This window comes from Pseudopipra pipra, chromosome 4 (assembly GCF_036250125.1).
Source record: "Pseudopipra pipra isolate bDixPip1 chromosome 4, bDixPip1.hap1, whole genome shotgun sequence".
Classification (NCBI taxonomy): Eukaryota; Metazoa; Chordata; class Aves; order Passeriformes; family Pipridae; genus Pseudopipra; species Pseudopipra pipra.
In genome coordinates, this window is record NC_087552.1 from 26,702,339 (window position 1) to 26,726,322 (window position 23,984).

The window sequence follows — 23,984 nt, forward strand, 5'->3', positions numbered from 1 at the left end:
GTGGGAGTTTAGGGGTCGAATCCCTCCTGTCCTCAGTAATTCTTCATGCAGAGTGGGACAGTGCCAGAAGGAGCTACTGGGAGAATCCATCTGGCCAGTAATTTCATGGTTGTAAGTCACTTCTTTTGGCTGTGGGAGACAACACATCTTGGAGAATTTGAAGCTACCTCTCCCCTGCCTCAGGTGGCTGCCCTAACTAACCAGCGGCTTTGTGGTAACATTTTTTTCTCTGTGGTGGAAGAGACTCACGCTTCTCTTTGCCCTGTTCAGGCCTCTTTTACAAGCAGCAGGGCATCAATCACTCGGCTTTGTTTTGCACTCTTGACATCTGCAGCTGAAGTGCTCCTTTTGGGACAACAATTGCATGGAGAGCAAAATCCTGCTTTCCCATAGATCAAGAGCCTGATAGAGCTGCAGAGCAAAGGCTTGAACTGTGCCCTGTAGATAACCAAGAAACATCAGGAGCTGCGTGCGTCAGAGGCAGCCGTGCATGGCAGGTCTCTGCCTCAGTGAAGAATTAGTGTTCTAGCACTCAGCAGGCTTCAGTTCAGTATCCAAGGACTACAGAATGAGTGGTAGTAGTGCAAGCAGCTTTTGTGTGTCAGCCTGACCTCGCCTGAGAGTTTCCCAGGCAGTGAAAGCAGCCTTGGGTGAGCATCAGCTGCTCCCTGGGCGTCTGCCTGTCTCGTTAGTCAGCATGCAGAACAGCAGCACTGCTTCAGGTCTTGCTGGGAACCATGTATCTCAGCACTTCAGAGACATGTTAAGGTCACTTAAGTAACCAGCTTCTCTGTGAAAGATGCCTCAGCTACAGCACAGGCACTGCGCAGTATAAGAGATTGAAAAGAACGGGTACTCAAAAAGCATTTGGCCTGTGGCAGCTAACTGGTAGGAGGGTCAGAAATGCTGCAGCCCCAGCATTAGCTTGAACTCCCTTTGTTTAGAGCAAGTCCTGAACAGATGAAGATACCCTGATAGGCTCAAAGGGCAGGTCATGGGTTAGGGGCACCTGAGATTTTAAGAAAACAAGCCAGTTCCAACTGTGTACTTTGGATGTGCACGTATGACCTGTGCTACAGGAACAATATTTCAGGCATGTTTCAGAAAAAGAATTACTGGGGTAGTTTTAGTTATTATTCCTTGCCTGTAAATCCAGGTACTGTCTTTATAACCAGGCAGGGCTTAGCAGGGCAAATGAAAGTTATACAAATAACATGAAATAGATTTTCTTCAGACAAATACCATTAGAGTCTCAAGGATGAGTGCTTTGAGGCCTTGAGGAAGCTGTCATGCCATTCTGTGGGGAATTAGAAAACGTCTCTTCTCCAAGGGGGAAGGTACCAGGATAGCAAGTGCATAGAGCAAGCATTCAAAATTCAGTAACACTGCTTGTTATGCCAGTGCATCTCTTGTTACTCACAGCAGCATTTGAAAAGGCTCCTCGCATAGGAGGCATAAAAATTTGGGCATGTGACCAAGAGCTGAAGTCAGATGGCAGTCAGAAGTAGTGCTCAGGTATTACTGCTGGCTGACCAAGGGACTTTATGAAAAATACTTTGGTTATTCTTTAGCTTTCCATTATGTGAAATCAGTTTAATTTGGACAGCATAGACTGTATTTTAACTGCTATTGAGAATAATAGAGTTCCTTTGTTTCCACAGATATTGATGAATGTGCTACTGGGAGAGTTATCTGTCCAAGATTTAGGCACTGTGTCAATACTTTTGGAAGCTACATTTGCAGATGTCACCAAGGCTTTGATCTGCTGTACATTGGAGGCAAATACCAATGCCACGGTAAAAACAAGTTATTTCTTATATGTTTGTAATAGAGCTTCATATTCTAAAATGAAATTAATGGTTTAAAGAGGAATTTTTATTTCTTGTGGCTGAAATATTGAAGCAGGTTGTTTTACACTGCATCAGTATTTTAAGAAAGGGTGGATTCCAAAAATAGACTGTGAAAGAGAAAACATATATTTGGCCCACATTCTCCTAACTGATTCTTGTGTGGAAGCTAGTGAGAAAGCAGAACTGATGACCCCAGGAATTCCTTTCCAAAGCCTTTGTCCCTGCAGAGTTCACTGTGCACAGGCAGTTGTAGGCTTTGAGCAGTGTATGAGCTTAGGCTATGTCTGAGCTGTAACACCGGTCTGCTCCATGGCATGCCCCAAGATCCAAGATAAGAAAATGTGCACACCCCAGCTACTTCCAACCCAGACTTCCCAACTTTCCTTCCCCTGAAGACAGGTGGGGAGAAGGCAGGAGTTGGGAAATAACCTGTCTGTGTCTGGACATGAGACTGGAATGCAGCTCATGTATGCCCTTCAACAAAGATATTCCCAGGTCCCACTGCCTTAGTTTCACAGGATCTCAACTGGTTATGATTCTTTCACTGAAAAAATGATCATGTGGAGATAATGAGGCATTGCTCTATGTTTGTTTAAGTATGTTTTTTTCAGAGAAATTTCTATGCAGAGCACTGGAATATTCCTGCACTGGTTTCTTTTCTTATTATGTCACCTGTAAGAAGTGGTTAGTAAAATTGTGATCTTCATGATCTCAACTTCAGTCTATCCCAAGGCATGTCTGAAGCTGATGCTTAGGTATAAGCTGAACAATATGAAAGTTGCCCAGTAGTCCCTTTTATCCTAATGTTTGTATCACCACATTATTTGTGACTATCTATCTTCCTTTTCCCACTGGCAATTCAGTTTTATTACTTTTTTAAAATAATCATAAAAATGTTTATGTTTTTGCAGGGATAAGCAGAAAGTCAAGTTTCTTTGAAGCGAATGATTTTTTTTTAAAATGTAAATCTCTGTTGCAGATATAGATGAATGTTCCCTTGGCCACCATCAGTGTGGTAGTTTTTCACACTGTTACAATACTCCAGGATCCTACAAATGCAAATGTAAAGAAGGTTACAGAGACAATGGAACAAACTGCATACGTATGTAATGCTCCTTTTGAAAAAGAGATTCTGAAAGTTAATGTATCCCATTTTGTAAATGTTAAGGTACTGCACTATCAGGCTCAGTTTCTCTAAGCTATTTTTAAAACTTAATAAGGGGCTGGGGAATGTAGTTGGAGTTTTCTAAGTCTTAGCACGCCTTGGTAAAAATACCTTTCCCTGAGACATTTTCATAATTAGAAAGAAATTCACCTCTCCCTATTCACAGCTTGATTCTAGAGATTGCTTCAGGATGAGAACAACTGAGTAAGCAGGGTAGGTCTGATCAAACAGTACATATTACTCATACCCTGTTGTTGTGTACGCTCCACAACTGGCCCATTTCAGCAGCTCGCCCCATCCACTCCCTCCTGCTTCCCAGATGTGAGCAGAGCTGAGAGCAAGGGTTTCTCTAAAAGGATTCTCTGTTGGAGAATTTGCTTCCTCACCTTATTCTTGGGAGAAGCAGCCATTCCCTCTGGTACTGAATAGGCCCCACATTTGGCATCCCACAGGACTGTGCAGCTCTTTGTCATCTGCTGAATGTTTTCAAGGACCCTGCGTTCATTTGTGGGATCAGATCTTTGACACTCTGGTTTTTTTAAAGACCAATACCATTTTTTCCTTTGGCTGTAGCTATCATGGTAAAAGGTGATCTTTCACAACTGGAGTGCTTGTGGTCGGCCACATTCCACATGTGTTACTGGGACATTGTCCTATGGTATGTTTTATATTTTAATATACACAAGTGGCCAGAGGGAAAACTTTTTTACCTGCTATCATCAAACAGTTCATTGCTTAACAAACAGTAGTTCTTCATTTTAAAGGTGTGTTATACTTGGAACACTTGTAAACAAAATATGAGACTAGAGTTCTTATTGGACCTTTTAAGATCTCCACTGAGATATAAAAGGCTTATTAACAAATAGAAAATTATAAGTAGCAAAACAGATGTTCTTGTGTTTCATGTCTGCAGAAACTCCCCTTGTGAAACCAAATTAAAATTTGTTGTCCTTTCTTTATGAAATAGTGGAGGAGATGTGGTGTAGATGGTGCTCAGTTCACCTCATTTTTGTGGAGCATGAAAAAATGTAATTTACTCAGTTTCCTGATGCTTGGCAAAGGTAAAGATTTAAATGAAGGCTGGCTTAGGTTCAATCTTTGTAAAATGATTACTGCTTATTGACAAGGAGAAAAGTGTAGAAGAAGGGGTCTGAAAGATAATTTTCTTAAGCTAAAGGTATCTGCCCATCTGTGACCAAAATGGTTGTAACACTGGAATCTTACTAAACTTGCTTCCACTCCTGATTATGAACTTGTCTAGTTTAGAGGTCTGCTTAACCCACAGCTTCCTGCCTGTGCTTTTTTAACCAGCAGTGCTTTTGGGTAAGTTTTACTAACTCTGAAAGAGACGTAGTGCTTGGGAGGAGGTGGGGATGGAAGTCTCTTGGCCTTCAGTCATTCTAAATCATCTCTAAACTGCTGCAATGAGAAGTACTATCTGAAGGGATGTGATAACTCAGCAGTGCTGATGCTAAAGTATGTTTCTAAATGATGGAAACATTCAGAAGAAAAAAGTTATTTCAGCAAAGTCTCTCTGTCTCATAATGAAATAGATTGTTAAGTTTCTGGAGTGAGAGGCTCAGATGTCCATTATGGTCCCATTTTGATTCTCTTTGCAGTTATTCCTAGTGTTTTCCTGTTGAACCACCTGGTCCATATCATATATTCAACGGCAACTGCACTCCTCCTAAAGGAGACAGTGGTATAACAAATAGGATTCTTGATATTGGAGGCACAAGGCAACCCCTCACACCATCATATGTACCTGCTTTTGTTACAGAAAAGCCGATGACCAGGCCAACAGCTCGACCTACACCTGAACCAACAACTCGACCTACACCCAGAACAACGGCCCAACCAACACCTGGACCGACAACTCGGCTGACACCAAAGCCAACCACTAGATATGTGCCAGTGACAACAAGACCAACCACTAGATATGTGCCAGTGACAACAAGACCAACCACTAGATATGTGCCAGTGACAACAAGGCCAGTAACGACGCCGGTAGCGAGACCTCCACCACCACCTCAACCTACAACAATAAGACCTACACTACCACCACAAAGACCTCCTCTTATAATAACTGAAGAACCTTCACAAGTTCCCATTGAAACTACATCTTTGCAAGGAATTATAGATGACAACAGGATTCAGCCAGATCCTCAGAAACCCCGAGGAGATGTGTTCAGTAAGTGATTTTACATATCCTTTCATTTACCAGACCTGTAGATACAGTGAGGTGAAAGCATGCACTGTACTGTTTGGTTTGTTTGGAACACTGTACTAATGAGAACAAAGGCATGAAATGGTCATGTGGTAAAGCTGCACAAGTAGTTGATTTTATTACCTAACAAAAAGTGTGGGAAGTAAGTTCTGAATCAATTAATCTAAAAAATTCTCTTTTTTTTTTCTTTCTGAAATTATTGAGTATATTGTCCTATATAAGTACTAAATTATGCTTTCAGGTGAAACTTTTAGGGAAATGAAAGACATTTTATTGAAAAGTATTGAAATGCAACATAACTCATAAATAGTCAATGGATTCAAATTCAGAGAGTTGAGGGTCACTCTTAGCATATTTCCGTATCTTTAAGAATGGTAAGAAATGGGACCATATCTAATTACCTAAAGACTTTTATGTGACCTATATTGTATGAATTCCAATAGTCTCAGATGTTCATGACTAAGCAGTGGGGAAGATTGCATAAAAATAACAGGGTAGTTTTATGGACTGCGTCTATGAGAAGGGATACATGAAAAGCTGAAGATAGTAAAGATTCTCATAGCATGAACATGTGTCATTTTAAGAGCTTCTCTGAAATGTACAGCACTACCATGCCAGCTTTAGTGCATACCACAGCAGACATTACTGGCACTTACAGAGCTATGCATATCTGCCAAGAAATACTCAACACCTGATTTCATCTCTAGTTCTGCCGCTAATTTTAGAGATGGGGAGGGTGTGTTGGATCAGACCTTCTCCTTCAGCTTGTCGTGCAATAAAGCTGCTGAAGCAATGTTGTAGGAGAAGTTTGCTGTCTCAGAGCAGGTGCACAAGCAACTTGGGAGTTTTTTTTCCAATTACTTTGTCATCTGTGTGGTATCTTTTTGGGCTTTGCTGCTGTAGGTCATTACATAAAGAAATATTTTGTTCCTTGTAAAAAAGTTTTCCCTGTGACATTTTATCTGTTATGGACAGTTAGATAAATTTAAAATGGAGACAGAAGCTGGCTTAAAATTTAGAAGACAAATCCTAGTACTACTTGGTAGAGTGTGGTTTTGACTTTTTCAAGATTATGTTTTAAACAATCTATATTCAGTTAAAAATATTAAAGCATGCTTATGTGACATTCTAAAAGGAAATATAGTAAATACTCCCAAAACTTGTGTAATGTGAACTGATAGTTAAAAATAAGGAGTTTTATGGAAATGATTCTAGACTCTAGCATTGCGCTTCTCAGGTGTCTTGTGTTGCAAGTGTTCTCTGGAATTCTAAAGCAGAGGGATAGTTTTCAGCTATTTTCATGAAGTCATAACAATCCTCTATTTAAAGCTTATTATTTACTATTAGTTTTTCCGTATTGTCCATAGAGGCTAGATTTTGAAGCTAATGCTTTCAAGAGATATGCTTTAGATACAGGAGTTTGGAAAGCAGGAAAGTAAAAGCATTTTAAGTTGGGTTTGATCTGACTGCAAGTTTATATTATGGTACATATAACAAACACAGGATCTTTGCAAAGTGTTTATCAACTATTTGTTTAGGTCAGCTGCCACCCTTTGAAGTTTGTGATATACATACATAGCTTCAAAGGCTTAAGTGAAAAACACCACAGGACTGCAGTGGGTCAAGCACCATCAGGTCTTACTGGCCCCAGTATGTGATGCCGAGACAGATAGCTCCTCAGATAGGTCAACAGATGTCTATCTTTAATCCCATCTCTTTTTTTTCTATCTCCTGCCAGAGATATAGTTGATATACATATGTGTGTGACATAACTGTGTGACTGCAAACATACTCCACTTGTGCTCTAGATTATGCTAGTAGTGTAATCATTAGCAAAGCTGGTGTCTTTTTTATCCTCTCTCTTTGATCTTTTTCTCTCCTTTCCACTCTCCTTTTTGCTCTTTTTTTCTTTCTTTTATCTTCTGGACACCTCAAAAGTATCTTCTAGGTAGTGGTCACTGGTGTCTCCTCCTGCCTTCTCTCTGCTCAGAGGCATTTATGGAGGGAGTGCACGAAAGCATTTGTCAGGGATTTGAAACCTACTGCTCAGTGTGAGGCAGCTGCTCAGTGTGAGGCACTGCAAGCTCAGGATGGCAGAGCTCCCACCCAGTGTAAGCCAGTGCCTCTCAAAAAGTGTTCCTTGCAGCCAAACACAGTGTTAGAAACCATGATGTTGAGACAATACAGAATTTCAAACTGGAATAACTAGTAACATTTAGCTAACCTTTGACTTGCTTCTTATCTGCTATATGGATGTGCCAAACCCTCCCCACCTCCAAACACATTTGTGGATTTTTCACTTGCCTCTATATTTCCTCAGGGAAGGGGAGTTTTGAGCTACTTCCTTCAGCTTCTTTAAAGCTGTTGCTGTTTTAGTCTCACCTACATCAGACATCTTTGCAGCGTTCCTGGGTTGTGGATATGAGCTAATTTCGTTTGGCTTATGCTGAGCTTCTTTGGGTTCATTTCCACACATCATCTGCTTCTCCAGTCAAGGCAGCAAAGAAGGTAGTTCTCAAAAATGAATTCAAACTCTGGTTCCCATATGCCTCCTTGAAAAGAGAAGAAAAAACCTCACTCTTACTGCCTTGTTTCCCACTGAAGAATGCAGGCAACATCTCAGTGGTCCTGTAGCTCTTACTGTCTTGGAAAACAGAGGAGAAAATTGATATTAGATCCACTCAGATAATGAAGTAGGATTTTACTATTCAGTTTTGGAAAGTCTTCAGAAGAATTACAGTCTCATCTTAGATGGCTGCTTCCTGCTGTGTCACCAAGGGCTGTGGTATCCCAAACAGTCACAAAAGGTGGTGTTTTATCACACAGGGGTGGGCAGAACCCAGCACAGAGAGCAGCGTACCCAGCAGCCACTGGCAGTTCTGATCTTCCAGCCAGTAGCATCTGCTGAAGACCTCAGCATTTAAAGTTGTGTTTTCAACTAGGTTATCTTGTGATGCATGGACATTTTCCATCCGTTTTTCCCCCTGGGCCTCTGAAGCCTTAGCCAGGCTTTGACAAAGCAGCATGACAGTAAATAGGTGGTACTTCTGTTAGGCAGTCTGTGGCAAAGGGATCATTGGTTGCTGTACAGTGATAGATGTCCCAGTGTACCAGACTAAATCCTGCAAATCGTGGTGGTCTAGGATTGGTCCACATGAGGAGAGGAAGCATGCCAGGGCAAGGCTACTTTTTTTTCTGTATCTCTCAAATTCCAATTTTTCATTAGTTAATCTTTTCCTGGGCTGCCCCTTGGCGACTCGTTGCTGCCTGTTTCCTCCCTGTGTTATTTGACCTGCTATCCCACACAGTGAGTAAATTTGTTCTAGGTTTTCACTTTGGAGCTCTCTTGAATGCATTGCTCAACTTGAAATCAGCTGAGGACCAGTGAAATTGGGCTGTTCGGTGGTGACAAAGAGCATAAATTATAAAAATGCTGATAATGTTATTTAAATGCCTTTGCAATTTGTGAAAGGTATTGGGTTGTTGCTTTTCTTTAGATGCTTTACCCCTTTTCTAAGAATGCCTGCAGTGACTTTGGGGAGCTGCTTTTTTAGAGAACAAAAAATTAGTATTTTTTAAAACAGAATTCCTACACTTGGCCTTTGAACCACTTAGTCTGATGCAGACAGTGGAATCTGGCACCAAGGATAATCTTCTCCTGATATGGATATGGGAGGAATGGCAATGAGGGAGGAATGCAGTGATGGCTTAATATTTAACTATTTCAGGACTGATACAAACTACAGTGAAGTACAGAGGAATCTTTTCTAGTTACTCAGATGGATAAGTCTCTAACAAATAGGACAAACTTCTCAATAGGACTATGAATTTCTGCTACCAGTGGGATCTGGGTGATAACCACTAAAAGCATAAACTTAAAACATAATCCTAGATATCAGCAGAGCAAGAACAAACCCCCTTATCTGTATTAAGAGACAGTTCAGCAGTTTTCCTTCTTAGCCCTCAGTGGAGCTGGAAAGATTGCAATTAGGAAACTTTTCCCATAACAGCTGTTAAAAAATTTAAAGATTAAAACTTGATTCTTTCTGTTCCTCCTTTCAGTGACTGAAAAGTCCTTAGTGCAGTAAATGCAGTTGTGTGATCCTTGAAGCTGTTGAAAAAAGGGAAATGCTAAAAGAAAAGAATGGGGGGTTTGTTATTCCTTTATATCATTAGAGTAGCATTTCATTTGTCTTCACTGTTCTGGCACCTTTTAAAATGTTTTAATGTTTAAGCATTTAAGATAGGCACTTTGTTCCTGTTGATACCCTGGAGTTCAGTCATAAAATCTAGGAGTCTTAGAAATCACACCCTCAATCAGTCTTGCAGCTACTTTTATCCCTGGATCTGATATACAAGCTTCTGTAGACTACTTGTTTTTTCTATGTTTCCCTGAAACTCAGTTGACATTCTGTGCCTCCTGAATGAATGTTCATTGAAAAACAGGCAGATTACTTTGCAGAAAATCTGGAAAGATTATATAGTAAGATGCTTGACTGTGGTCAAAGTTAACGAGCCTCTTAACTGCCTGAGAAATGCAAGATTGGACTTTAGAGTGGTAGCATCTCTCCTCTTGTATGCAAATGGTGCTGTAGAGGGTGGGACAGTCCATGAAAGCCCTTCCTGAGATAAATCTTACTGCAAAATTTGATTTTACAGAGTTGTAGGAAACATATCTTGGACACTGTGGGTGTCCAGACAAAAGGATGAAGTGTACCTCTCTGTTGCCTCTTCCTTTTAGCCTAGCATATATCAAAATCTTCCCTGGAGGAAAACTGGATTTATTCTTGTTTTCTCAGTCTGACTGACCTCTGGACTACCCTTACTTTTAGCTGTTTTCTACTGGTTCTGTGTGAGACCTCATTACTTGTGGGGATTTTTTGGAAGTGGGATTTAACACTTTCAGTCGTAACAATTCAATCAAAAAATTTCCTTATCTGGAAAGCTTGATCATGATTATCGTGTACTTACAGTGCAAAACTAGTGTTTGTTGTAAGCCAGAGAACTGCATAAGTAATAGTAATAACAATTACTGATAACATGAAGTTGCACTCTGTTTTTTGTTTTGTAACACCAAAACAGCAATTATTCTGTTTATTGTGAACAAGCTGATATATGTACATGCAATTTTTTATACTCCCAAACTCAGCAATTAGCAAGTAAATAGAAAAAAAAAAAGCCCTATTGTTTTCCCAAAGGTTTGAAAAGCTGGAAAGAAATAATTCTTATGCAGTTATTTAATATTTCCCCCCAGACTCATGCATCTGTGAAGAACTTAGCTCATGAACTTTGAGAATATGGTAGTGTTGATGTATTGGCTCACTCAGCTTATAAAATTCTTCAAGAGAAAAAGAAGCCAAGTTTATATTTAACAAGCTTTATCAAATCATTGAAGTTAAGTGAAAAGCACACTGATACACTATATAAAGTACACAGAAAGGGCTTGGAAAGCTTGCAGAAAATACTTTCTCCCACGATCGCCACTCAACATATTAGTTGTTGTAGCAAAAAGAAGTGTACACCTGGATCATATTTAGCATCCTGAATCTCTTACGGTAACTCTTGTTTCAAATTGAGTGCACATTCCTCTAATTAGGTCTGACGACTGAAGTGACTGGTTTAATGCACTGCAACACATTCTTCTAGAAGTTCATAAAAACAGTGTTTGGAAACGACTTAAGGGAAATTTTTGAAGGAATATTTTTTTAGGGCTTTAATCATAGGCAAATATATCAACTTTTATTAGGAGAATGCTTGTATGTGTGCACAGATGTAACTCAGGTTTGTATAAAATAGCAGTGCATTAGAAATGGTAAACTGTAGTAGTTTGCAAAATAAATTCATAATATTTCTTGCAGTATTTTCCATACAAGGCTATAGACTTGGTTTATGGAAATAGACTTCCCATAGACTGGGAAGAGGGTACACAGGACAAGCACATGCCCTGAAACTGTGACCCCTGAGTATCTACAAATCTTAAAGCATGGCACTGGGTTTCCTCGATGCTCTTTGCCACAGTGCTCGTTTAGAACCCTGTCTGTGAGCCTGTGGCCTGAGCCTTTGATCCCTCAGAAAAACCATAAGGTGCAGGGGAAGAACAGGAAGATATGGAGGTTCAGCGTGTTGTTCTGTGTTTCCCTAGATAAGAAGAGCATCCCATTGCTGGTGAGTGTGTGGGGGATCGTGAGTGATGTCTGTGAGGTTCTCTGAAGTCATCCTGCAGCCCAGGGAGAGGACAACTTGCTTTTCTGTCTGCTCGCATGGGCTGGCCTCTTTCCATCCCTGTGTCCTGTGGATGCAGCAGATGTAAAGACCCTTCAGTGTGTCTGTTCCAGACTAGCAGCTACTGTATCTACTGATGCTCTGCTCCGCAGTTTTGAAGCGAATTGCCAACTTGTTCTTCACAGTATAGAAAATAAAGAGTATCGTTTGCCCTCAGTGCAGCCTGAGATGAGGAAAGGCAAGGTGGTAGTCCCTGGGTGTGCAGCACAGATGTGTCCCATGTGTGGGGAGTGCTGCATTTCATAGGGAGCAGCAGCCTGCAATGTGGTTGTAATGTGAGGTGAAACTCCCCTGTGAGGGCTTGTCTAAGGTAAAGTTTCAGTCACAGCTCTGCCCTGCCAGAAATGACAGTAAGTGACTGACAGGGTGCTGTTAGTTTAGCAGGCTTTGTAACTACACACTCCCAGAAAATTTGCTGTCCCAGCTGGCTGGCCGCAGTAAGTCCAAAAAATGCAGTTACCAGTTTTTAACATTCCTGAGAAAACCCACTGCAGCTGAATTTAAATGGTGCCAACAGCTGCTGTGTGTGCCACAGTGGTGGTGGTCTGGGTACTCACAGACAGTTCATACAGGTGTCTACTCCATGAGCTACTGCTCATGGCTGTCCATGACTGTAACAATGTAAGAGTGTGCTTGCTGTAATGTGTCAGGACAGCCTGTGTCACCATCAGCACCTTGGTGCAGGTGTGACTGCCACTGTAGGATGTGCTTGTTCAACTGTCCCACCTTCATATTAGACAGAGCTCCAAGGAAAGACAGCAGTATACTGCTGGGAGAGATTCTTTGCTGCCTGAGGGAATGGATTTTTTTTTTCTTTATATAATTGAATATAGTATTTGTGTGTCAATGTACTGCAGGGCAATTATTGGCCTAGGTGGTGTGGACTGTGCACATTTGTAAGGTTTCTTTCATGTTAAATCTCAAAGTTTTTAATAACATAAGCAAAAAATCCCAGATGAAACAAAGCAGCAAAAGTACTATTAAAAACAAGATATCTTTTAAAAATTAACAGTCCTCTACTACCCAAGTCAACCTTAAAAAATTTCAATTCAAGATCTTTAGCCTAGAATAGTACTTTTAAAATACATTAGTGTTTGCTTATTTTGTCCTGATTTCAAAAATCTTTTGCTTTTCTGTCTTCTGGATTTAGAGGAACTTGTGCAGCAGTACTAGTACATGTTGTCCTAGTGCTAAAGAAGTTCCTTCTTACCTTTTGATTTGATTTTCTGAAAACAACAGTACTTTATTTCAGTTGTCTCAATTTTTCTTGTTCTCCCTTGCCTCAGGAGTCTATTGAGACATTAAGATAGTTATTTTAGCACTGCAAATGGAAAATGTGTCAAGTTTTTAATAGATAAGGCCCTTACAAATACCTTAGGTGTCAGAGGTACCTATAACATCTAAGGACATGTCTGAAACACATTACTACTGTTATGAATTATGCACTAGACCTGCCTCTAAAAGAGGAATTTTCCAAGACAGCTCTATTCAGTGCAGTCTGTTTAGCTGATAGCTGTCCATCAGGCAAGACAACTGCATGTTATTTGTGGAGACTTACACAGACTGGCACAGCATCTTCAGAACTATGTGGGAGTCTTTGCAGCCACCTCACTTCAGCCATCATTCCCACAAAGACCTCTTAAATTTCAGGTTGTCCTGGATGCTGAATGTCTAATAACCTCTGGGCCTGTTTATCACCAAGAGCTGTTCCTTCTCCTTGCAGCTGGGAACAATAGCTGAAGGACAGACTGTGCTGGAAAGCAAAAAGTATAATTACAGTTGAATTCCAGCTTCCACTAGAGATCCTCCTTCTCAACTTTCAGTACAATCCTGATAATTGTGTAGGGAGCTCTACTTCTTTGCAAATAGATGGATGTACCTTCAGCTGTATTTCAAAGGTTAAGTGCCTTTTCCAAGTACTGCTGCCTCCTGTTGAGGTTGTCCTGTAATTGTCTGTGGAAGGGTTGAGCAAGAGCTTTAATGTGGCTTTATTTTATTGAGAAACCAGTATCTCTAAAAATACATTTGGCGAGGAATAGTGTGCTTCAAGGTTAAAGCTTTCCCCCCTGGTTAAAAAGGAGCTTTCATTCAAAGAACCTTTAGGAGACAAGGAATCACCTCTTACAGTGCTCAGACAAATGTTATGACATAAATCATAAATCACATAGGCATAAAGCTTATGAGTCTTCATGTCTAATATAATTAAATATATTGAAATCTCGAAGAAAAGCACAATGCCTACAGCTGCTCTGCTGGTTTTTGTTAAAGTTAGTGACCTACTTCCTTATCTCGTTCATTTTTCTCACAGTTCCACGCCAGCCTGGAGTGAGCAATAATCTGTTAGAAATACTTGAAATTGAAAGAGGGATTACTGCCGATGAATTTGAAGCAAATGATGACCCAGGTAAAGACCATGTCTCCTATTCAGGGCCTAGGGTTTAGGATTTTCTGATTTCTTGGGAGTTGATACATTTTTACATGACTCCTACATCTTAAGCCGCTTGTTTTAACTATGTGTTGTAAAAAGAAAAAAAAAACCCAAACCACTGCCTATGTGAACCTTTATAATAAGTTTTATTTCCTAACAGATTTAGCACAAAAATAGTATGAAGTGTTAATAATAAAAGTGTCCTTTTTGTTGTTTTAGTATTTTTTCAGATTCTTTTTCTGGGGCTCCTTCTTCTACATTTAATTTTCATATTTACTTACTAGTGTCAGCCATATGGGAAATTAAAAATCAAAACAATCCAAACACTTTTTTTTTTTTTGTGACCTCCTGCTCTGTTCTGCCAGGTGTGCTGGTACACAGCTGTAATTTTGATAGTGGACTGTGTGGATGGATCAAGGACAAAGATGATGACTTGCACTGGGAACCAGTGAGAGATGGGTCAGGTAAGTTGACTGTTTATGATCCTGCAGTTGCAGAACCACCTAGGTTTGAGGTTGATGACGATTCCTGCATTAGAACAAATTACACAATTTCTGTTCCCTTTATTTCACACCCCTTCTGTGTAAAAAAATCAAAATTGAGGATTCCCAGCAGGAAAGAGCAATTGAAAACTTGCACTTTTATCATAGCTGTTATCTTTAAAATAGGAATGTCTCTGAAGAAGTAGTAAATGTATTCAGCAAAAGTCTATCTTTCTTAAAAGAATATGAAAGAACAAAAACATGAACTTGAGAACAACTTTTATTTACGGTGAAACCAAGCTTATTTTTCAAACTACCATGTCAACATAATTATTTCTCTATCACTAGCAAAATTATAGAAAGTGCTAGAAATAGTCTTTGTTCTGTTGCCAAATATAATGTTCTAGATTAACCTCTCGGTTTGATTTTATTGAATTTTACTCCAAGCTGCAGCAATCTGTATGTAGAAAAAATGTTAAGTAACTGGAACGCGGAGAAGTTAAATGCTCATATGTGTAGAGGCTTCTGAAGATGGGATTGTTTGAGATGGTAAAAAGTGACCTTACAAAGAACATTACAGAGGAGTGTGTACTAGCGGTTTTCAGAGTAGGAGAGAACTGGCATTGGCACTGCTGGTCAGCTGAAGCAACAACCCTTCCCCTCACACCCCTCTGCTGTCCCAGGAGAAGTGCACATCCACACTGCTGGAAGCTGCGTGTATTCTGTCCCCTGTTGACTTTACTGTATGGCACTGAGAGGTTGGCTGTCCTTGCCTGCATACCCTTCCCCCAGCAGTGCTTGCCCCACGGTGCCGGGGATTAGACACACATCCCTGGCTCCCCGTAATGATGGGATTACTTCATACCCAGAAGAGCAGCCTTTGAAGTGCACAATGCTCACATTATGTGAGGGGATGGCAGACTGAGGAAGGAACCACGCTCTCAGGCGGTAAAATGTTATAGGTTAAGATGAGGGAGGGTGAGGGCACTGAGAGCCATTTTCCTTATGCACCACCTCGTCACAGATGTCTGTCCTTATGCTGCCATTGATGAGACAGTCATTTGTCACCGCAGCAGGTGACCTGGCACCTTTTCCAGGCTGTCTAGCTCGCAAAGTGGAAGTGCTGTCTTCACTTGCTGGGCAGGCCCCCTCCCCACACACAGGCATGCTCTAGTATTTTGGGTGCTCCTTAGGACACTTATAATGTCGTGTGAGTGACTCGGAGAGCAGAGCACCTTCCTCCTGTAGATGAGAAAATGCGTAGCTGTCTCCTGCTTGCAGACTGGCATTTAAAAAATGATCACACGTAATTCATACCTTTTTTTTTTAAACAATGGCTTTAAAAGTGCTTTCTTTCTAAATCAGTCATTTAAAACATAGTAATTATCTGCACTCAAAAATTGCTGTTAATATATATTAAGTTCCAAAACTATGATTTTTAACTGGCTTTTTTTGTCAGACTTTTCTCTTGTGTTGCTTTCCAGTAGTCAGGGACAAGCTCAGCTTTTTGTTTCCTGTGTATGTTCTGCTGCTGTTGACATAACCTGTTAAAACTAGTCCCTTGAAGTCACCCACCCACTCCCTCCTGTCTGGAATACCTTGTTGCAAGGATTTATTTTCACAGCTTGTTCCTGAGTGTTTGCTTTCACCTTTCAAAGTCTGCTATTTATTGGTTTATCAGAATCTGCATTTTAAAAGGTGCTGTGCTGAAGCCTTATAAGCTTATCTTGCATGCAGAAAATGCTGGTTTGAGTGGACCTTTTCCTGCAGGGGCTTGCCTACAGCTACGTTGGCTTTGTGCTTACCTAAATCTGTTTCCTATTGATTGGATTCAGTCACAGTAACTATATGAAACCAATGCAGTTAATGAGTCAAGTCAGTACTTTTATAGTGATATAATTGTATCTTCAACAAACAGGTACAGTTACTTAAACTCTATTATGCTTATTTTAGCAGTTAGTGACCTTGATGCAAAAACAATACTAAAAAAAAAAATCTGAAAGAATACTCACCAAAAGGCTTTAACAGATGCTGATCTAGAGGCCCAGACAGCAGCATAATACTTTGCTTTATTAAATCTCATTGAGACCAAAATACTTTAAAACCTATGTAGAAGTAGTGAATTGGAGACAAGGTTGGCTTTCCTTTTAAGTGTGTGACAAGCCCTGGTTTAATTGTCATTAAACCTCACAGCTTTTGAGGGAAATCATTGTGACTTTCAAAGAAAAGCTTTTAAAAAGTACAGCTCAGGTTGAATAGTAGCAGGGAGACAATTTAAATAGAAAATATTTTTTTATCCTATAATTGAGTGAAGACTGTGTATGTCAACAATATTACAAACTCCCAATATTTCTACATCATCAGTTTCAACTAAGGAGCCTAAATGCCACCTTTACCCTAAGTTCATTAAAACACTTGGATTTTTTGATTAAGTTCATTAAACTTGGATTTTTGATTAAAAAAAATCTAAAATCTGATCTCATAAAAAAAAGTATTCTTAGGTTCGCTGTAAGATAAGAATTCTTTTACTATTATTTTTTAAAAGTGAACCTTCCTCCATTTAGTAATTTCAGATTTTGAAGTTATCATCCACTTTGCAAAAGTTTTAATGAAAAGTGCAAAGAACAAATGCCGGTCTGGATTTCCTCCAAGATGTGAAGTCTCATTTAGTGCAGTTCTGAGTGCCAGTGTGAAGGGTGCCTTTTTTTTATATTTAATGGATGTTGCCATCTCTGAGATCCTCAGCATCTCATGTTCCAAGTGTTTTCTGCATGGCACCTTTATTTCATACATGATCAGAGATAACAATAGGGTTTTGAATTAAGATGTTTGTTCACTGACAACTTCCCACTGTTAGAGTAGACTTCAGGGTTAACAGCCATGTTGAAATCATTACTTCTTCCAGTTTTCTGTACCTAATCCAGATCAAGAATTTATATTATGGTTAAATAAAAAACGCTATCCATGGTTGCAAATGGATATGCTTTGAGACTTAACCTGTTAACACAGCTCTCAAACAAAAGGAAAGGGACAGAATCATAGCTCAGTTATATGATAGCATTTATTCAGGCCTTTTCCTTCATCTATTCGAGAGCAAAACACTGCAGCTTGAAAGGTGTGTAAATTCACACAGTGGCTTTAATGTCACTGTGGGTTTAAAATCATGCAGTCACCAAGGAGTTGTCAGAAATTTAGGAATACATGAAATTTTAGTTTTCAAGAGAGGTATTATTTGCCTTGTCAAAAGAAATTAGATGGGCAACACCTAGCCAGGTCCTAATGTAAAGAGAAGAGCAGCACTGTAAATCTTACCCTCCAGGGGGCAGATGCACCAATCTTGGTTCTATATGCCTTATTTAACACTCACTGCACCTTGTGGAGCCCTTTTTTATTATTTTTTTTTAATGTTTTAATAACTGCTCTGCATTTGGTCCTGCAAGCTAGTAGCATTAAAAAAAAAAAACAAAAAAACAAAAACCAAACACCCCCCCCCAAAAAAAAACCAACTAACTCTTTTTTCCACTGCAGGGGGACAATATCTTACCATCTCTGATCCCAAAGGCCAAGAAGGAAGAGCAGCACATCTTATCCTCCCCTTGGATCACATGGCTCAGGCCAGAGACTTGTGCCTGTCATTCAGGCATAAGGTGCCTGGACTGCATTCTGGTGCCCTCCAAGTCTTTGTAAGGAAAAATGGTGCTCATGGACCAGCTGTTTGGGGAAGAAATGGTGGCCATGGCTGGAGACAGACACACATAACTTTACGAGGACTAGGCATCAAGAGTGTAAGTACTGATGCTTGTGCTGCCTTTTGTTTTTTTGCATGAGAAGCTGAAGACACTTAAATGGCGTAGCACTGGTTTGTTTGTCTTCTGCGTCCAATTTCAGTCTGTGTTTTATTACTTTGATCCCTGCCAGTGGAATCACATTAAGGGTATGAGACTCATTGTGCATATTTTTCAATTAGTTTTATGCAAAAAAAAAAAAAAAAGAAATCCCACCTACAGCAATAGGCTCATAGTACAGGCTATTTTGTGATTTCCTGAGCTACCTTGCACAGCCCATTTTAAGGGAATCACCATATGGGAAAGAGCAGCCTAAAGGACAGAGCCTACCATACATAGACTTCAAAAAAGCCTGTATCAAGATTCCTCATGAACAATGCTTTGAATAACGCAGTGCCACAAGAAAGGAAGCATTGTCCTCTGTGGATTAGTGGTAACTGGCTAAACCAGGGGAAAGATATTCAAAATAAGTCAGTTTTGGTAATGCAGGGAGGTTACATGTGGTTTTATGCTCTTCAGCATACCTGCAGCTGATCTGGCCAAGGAGGTAAATGATGACCTAACTATGCCCATAACACAAAATGTGCAATCAAAAGAAGATGTCTGAAGTGCCGTCGAGAATCTTTTAATACCTGGAAATCTTATGGGGATAAACAGATATCAAAAGCTCAGTGTTATTCTTCAACCTCTGCTTACCTTTGAAGGTAGTTTCTATTTCAGATCTGAAGAACTGGCTTGGGTGCTTCAGGGCCTGTTTCATTCTGACTTAGATATCAGGTGGTGTGAAAAGTTCACACATCATAATGTTCATGGTAGGAGCAGACTACGAGACACACACAGTATGTATTATAATATATATAATATATAATATTATAATATTATAATTAATATTAAGGCTGTAATTACTCCAGATAATTTTCTGAAAACTTTACCTCTGCAACAGTAACAAAGATACCTGAGTTTGTAAGTGAGTGTCAGACTGAGAGTATGGACATTTGTAACAGCTGAACAATATATTTGCCATATTCTTACCTTTTCATCTTGCTAAGTTTCACATTTCTGGCAGTATTAACTCTTTCCAGCTCAGTGATAACAGGAGACTCTTACAACGTTTTGTTGTAGGCATCAAATAATTTCTAAGCCCTGGTCAGACACACTGACCATATTAAACAATTCAGGCTTCGGAATCTACAGGAGCACAGGTGAGCAGTACTGATTTATGGGAAGTGTTTCTTAAAGTCAGCTGGCCATTCTGAATATTTAATCTATGCTCCAGTCCTTTTAGTCAGGCTTTCTATGTGCTGAATTTCTTCTGCTCAGGCTAAATCTGGGCTGCTGATGATCTGTGTAAATCCATGCCCAAAGTTCTGCCACTATTTCACAAGGAACCAGTGCTTCATCATGAGCCTGCAGGACCCAGAATTGGTTAATTGGTTAAATAAAAGATGGATGTTTCTAGTTCCCACAACTAAGGTAGATGCAACATGCTTTAGCAATGGAAAGCTCCTCTTTTAGGCAGCATTTTTGAGAACAGAGAGGATTTTACATGTTTCCATGAGGGACAGTAAAAATGGTGCAGAGATGATATGTGGAAAGCCCTCAAGATTCTCTTCTGTGGAAGTTCATCTCACCTCAGCAGATGGTCCCAATGGAGCAAGTCTGTCCTGAACTGCAGGTTCTTCAAAAAGATCCTGCCAAAGAGAAGGAGGAAGAGGATCAAAAGTAGGAAAATGCAGCCATAATTCTAAGCAGAATAAATAGGCTTTTGTGAGTCAGTTATGATTGCCTGAGCTTTCTTAGGCTTTTGCTTCCTTATTGTTGAGGCTCTCTAAACCAATTATTTTTCAATTTAGTTCCCCCCCACCCCCCTCAAAGTGTTCTATTTCTTTTCCTAGGTTATTTTCAAAGGAGAGAAAGGGAAAGGAAGAACTGGGGATATTGGGCTAGATGATGTGATCTTGAGGAGAGGACGCTGCTCTGAAGAGCATTAGCAAAGACAATGGACCAGCATGGTCATCTCCTCTAGCCCTTCTTATGGAATTCCTACCAAGCTTTGAAACAGAACTGCATGAATAAGAAGAAAAAGTGGGAGAGCAACAACTTCTTAGTGGTCTTCCAAGTGCAATCTCATGGAAACTTCACTTAAATACTCGGAGAGCACCTCCCAGGATTCGGGATATCCAATCTTAGGCTGGTTCTTTTTATTAATCCTTACCCTTAAATCATAGTTTCCATGTAATAACTTTATCCCCTATTAAGTCTGGTGAGTGTTCACAGAAAGAGCACTCATGAAAAAGGGAGAATTAATTACAAAGGGTGGCAAAAAAAAACTCCAGCTCAAAGTTTAAGTGATAACTGACAATCATTGTCTTCCCACAGTGCTACTCTTTCAATGATTAGATTGATGTAGCTTGAGTCACGCTGGATCAGTGAAAGCCTGGACCTGAACTTTGGCTTACTGCCACTGACTTTTGAAGAAGGGTTTGCTTTATATCAAATAGCATTAATTTTGCTGTTGCATCTATATTAACAAAACCCAGTTATATAGAGTAGGCATTGCATCCTGTAATATTGCTACTGCCGTGTTTTGTGTATATGTGTATGGTTAACATATTTATGTTTTTAATATTTACAGACTCTAGTTCCAAGGTATTTGGCAGCTGTACTTTCTTATTGTACAAGACAGGAGTTCAGCATAGTCTTCAATACTGCTGGTCGTGCCAAGTTACCAAAGTCAGTTAATGGTGCTCATTGAAAAACGCTGGTGCAGTTTTTCATCTTGTAATGTCCTGAAGGCAAAAGACCAAACACTCACCTGATATAAACTGGCATCTGATAATGGTGTACAAGTTGCATCTAGCTCAGATGCAAGGCTCTCAGTCCTGCAAGAATCTCCTGGTTCAGTTGAAGACTGAGCAGCCAGGAGAAGATGAACTTGGATCTTGTAAGGTGGAGCCTGTTGACGCCACCAGGAATGTTCCCTTCCCACAGGTGGCAAAGCCTACACATAAGCAAAAAGGGCAGCTGCATTAGCACTGTATGAACAATTCAGACCGTGAAATGCCTTGAGTGATCTTTGTCAAATGTCCATATTCCATCCAATCTTCTGTATATAATAAGCATTTTATCCTTTAGAACTAGAACAACTATTAGCTCTAGTTGGAAAAAAGTATTTATCAAAACTTTGGATTAATTTTTTAGTTATGTATCGTGCATATGGTGTGCAGTTTCACAGGGAATTCTTTTGTTTGGTTTGGGATTTTCTAAATTGGCATCATCATAATCACTGCTAACAATTCTAAATTTGACGAAGTAATTGTAACATTTAAGAAAATGACAAGAGTGATAAAATGTCATTAGTGGTGCAGCCTTAAAGCTTCAAAATGTATATATAGAAAAAATAGGTCTCAGATCTTTTGAATATTTAAATACAGTGTAAAATAAATGTCAGCTGCACATCATGTTATAAAACCATCATTAAAAAAATACATGTAAAGTCTCACACAAAGTCCACAGAGATAAAATTGCAAAACCATTAGATGTCCTATTAGACGTTTCTGATGAAGTACCACTTTGGAAATACTTTTCCCATTTCTCCCCTAGGACAAAGCACAGTGTGTATAGCAGAAATGTACATGACCAAACAGAGAGTCTCCTGCAAAACTGTACCAGCAAACATTTTGAAAAGGAAAAAACCCAAGGCATTTGTAAACATTAAATTTTAAACTATTTTGCTTCAAATATGATCGTGATCTTTTTTCTCTTATATTACTTTGTGATATGTCAGAAATATTTGTGAATAGTTGAAATACCTTGTCTTTATTTTAAAGTAATCAGTAAAGGAGACTGTTACTTGCTACTAATTGGAAATCTTGTTTTCATTTTTAGATTGAAATTCTCATTTTCATTGCAGTGAAATGAACCAAAAGATGATAATACAACCGAAGTGAAATAGGTCTTGTTAACAGATTTAAAAATCAAAATACATTTCACTATCATATGATGAGAAAATTATATGTATTATTCAAAAGGAAGAATGACAATTTTCAACCTAACTTTTTTAAAGAGAAGTTTCACAGGTAATTTAAGAGCTTCTGCTTCATTTTACAAGAAGCAGCTCTCATAGTTCTCGCACTACTGAACTTGTACAAACTGTTATATTCCTTGGAATCTAAGAAGATTAACACATTTTAGTCTGGTTCATGTACAGTGGATGAAGATGGTCTTTACCACATCTTCACACATTACTACATCTTTCTGAGATTAAGATTCCCTGGTTAAAATAGAAACCTATCTCCTATCTATGCAACACTGTCAGAGTTTTTTGCCCCTTTTACAAATGGTACCTAGAACCCAGAATCCGAATTAATTCAGAAAGTAGGCACGAATAAGGTATCTGAGACTTGGAGGTCAAAACCTTGGTTTTACTGTAGTTGCAGATTACAATAACCACCCTAATAAGAATCAGATAATCATGAGAAGACAAACCTTAGCAGCAGAATGTTGACAGCAGCCTTCCATCATCCTGCTCTGTTCTCATGAAGAAAAGGTGCCACAGTAGCACCTGCCTCCAACCCATGGGCCAGCTCTCTCTATATACACATACCCTATTAGAGGTTATTTCTCTCTGCAGATGAGGCACTGTAATTGTCAGAAACATTGCTAAAATTATAGACTTTGGATCAAAGTCACCTTGAAATCTGTGCATTGTGACAGTCACCTTGAAATCTGTTCATTCTGCATTTAAAGATATGCAACAAGATAAACTACAGCTATCAGCCTTTAAAATTTGAATTCTGAATGTAAGACATATAGAGTTATTACTTAGCAAGTGAGGCCCAGTTAAATCTTATGCAATTTTTATTTATATAGATCTATATCTCAAACAAAATCAGAGTTTTCCTGGCAGTTAAAATACTTTCTTACCTGCTATTTTATCCTGATGTCTTATAGTCACACAATGTTTTATGACATTTCAGATTGTTGACACCAATTAAAAAAAAAAAAAAAGAAGTCGAATGATGTATTGGTGTAAACCTGCAAATTTAGAAATAAATATGAGATATTTTAGTGGTAAATTTCAGGAGTGGTTTGAAAGACCACAGGAATCTCCTCAAGATCTGAAAGTTAATGCATGGTCAGACGTCATCTACTGCATCAAACTGACCTAGCAATACATGAAGAAATGCATTTGGAATATCTGTAATGCTCCATTTGTTTGAGAGGAAGATGCCAACAGATTAAAGACCATCAGGGACCACAAAGACAACTATAACAGACAACTATAACAGACTGAAGCACCTCTAGAGTTCAAAAACCATCTTGGTGTGGGTTTTCAGGACTATACAACCAAAATTAATCAAATCACATTCTAGCTGGTCTGCTCTTACCAATTCTCCTTGTGCACCTGGTTCTTTGATTTGAAACAAATTGTCCTCTAGACAGTGTTCTATGCTGATTGCTCTAAGCTGACATGGCCTATTTTGGGGGGGAAAAAAAAGTGGATTATATTTTATTTATCTCTTGTCTGTAAGTTGAAAAACAGCCTGGATAACATTACTGGATTACAGGATAGTTGATCCAATTACTTGGATGTGAGTGCTTCTTGGACTGCGGGTTCATGTTAGGTTGCCTTTTTTCTTCTAAGAAATCTCTAGTTTAACAGCAGAGAGCCAGATGGGATATCATGCTTCCATGTGCTTGATATTGCTTAATAACATGTCAAACAACAGACCAAATTGGACCTGAATTTTCTGGATAAAGAC

General features: G+C 39.4%; 1 protein-coding gene across 5 annotated transcripts in view; it reads left to right on the forward strand.

Annotated features, from left to right (window-relative positions):
* Positions 1–22,078, forward strand: part of NPNT (nephronectin) — a 51,081-nt gene extending 29,003 nt beyond the window's left edge. For 4 of the 5 annotated variants that reach the window (XM_064652049.1, XM_064652051.1, XM_064652053.1 and 1 more), the window contains 7 exons: positions 1,662–1,796; positions 2,830–2,952; positions 4,796–5,206; positions 13,833–13,928; positions 14,318–14,416; positions 17,963–18,219; positions 20,115–22,078. In XM_064652049.1, the coding sequence (XP_064508119.1) occupies positions 1,662–1,796; positions 2,830–2,952; positions 4,796–5,206; positions 13,833–13,928; positions 14,318–14,416; positions 17,963–18,219; positions 20,115–20,210 (1,217 nt within the window). In that variant the 3' untranslated portion in view covers positions 20,211–22,078. The remainder of the gene's footprint in view (positions 1–1,661; positions 1,797–2,829; positions 2,953–4,795; positions 5,207–13,832; positions 13,929–14,317; positions 14,417–17,962; positions 18,220–20,114) is intronic. The other variant, XM_064652052.1, reaches the window with a different exon arrangement.
* Positions 22,079–23,984: the final 1,906 nt, after the last annotated feature.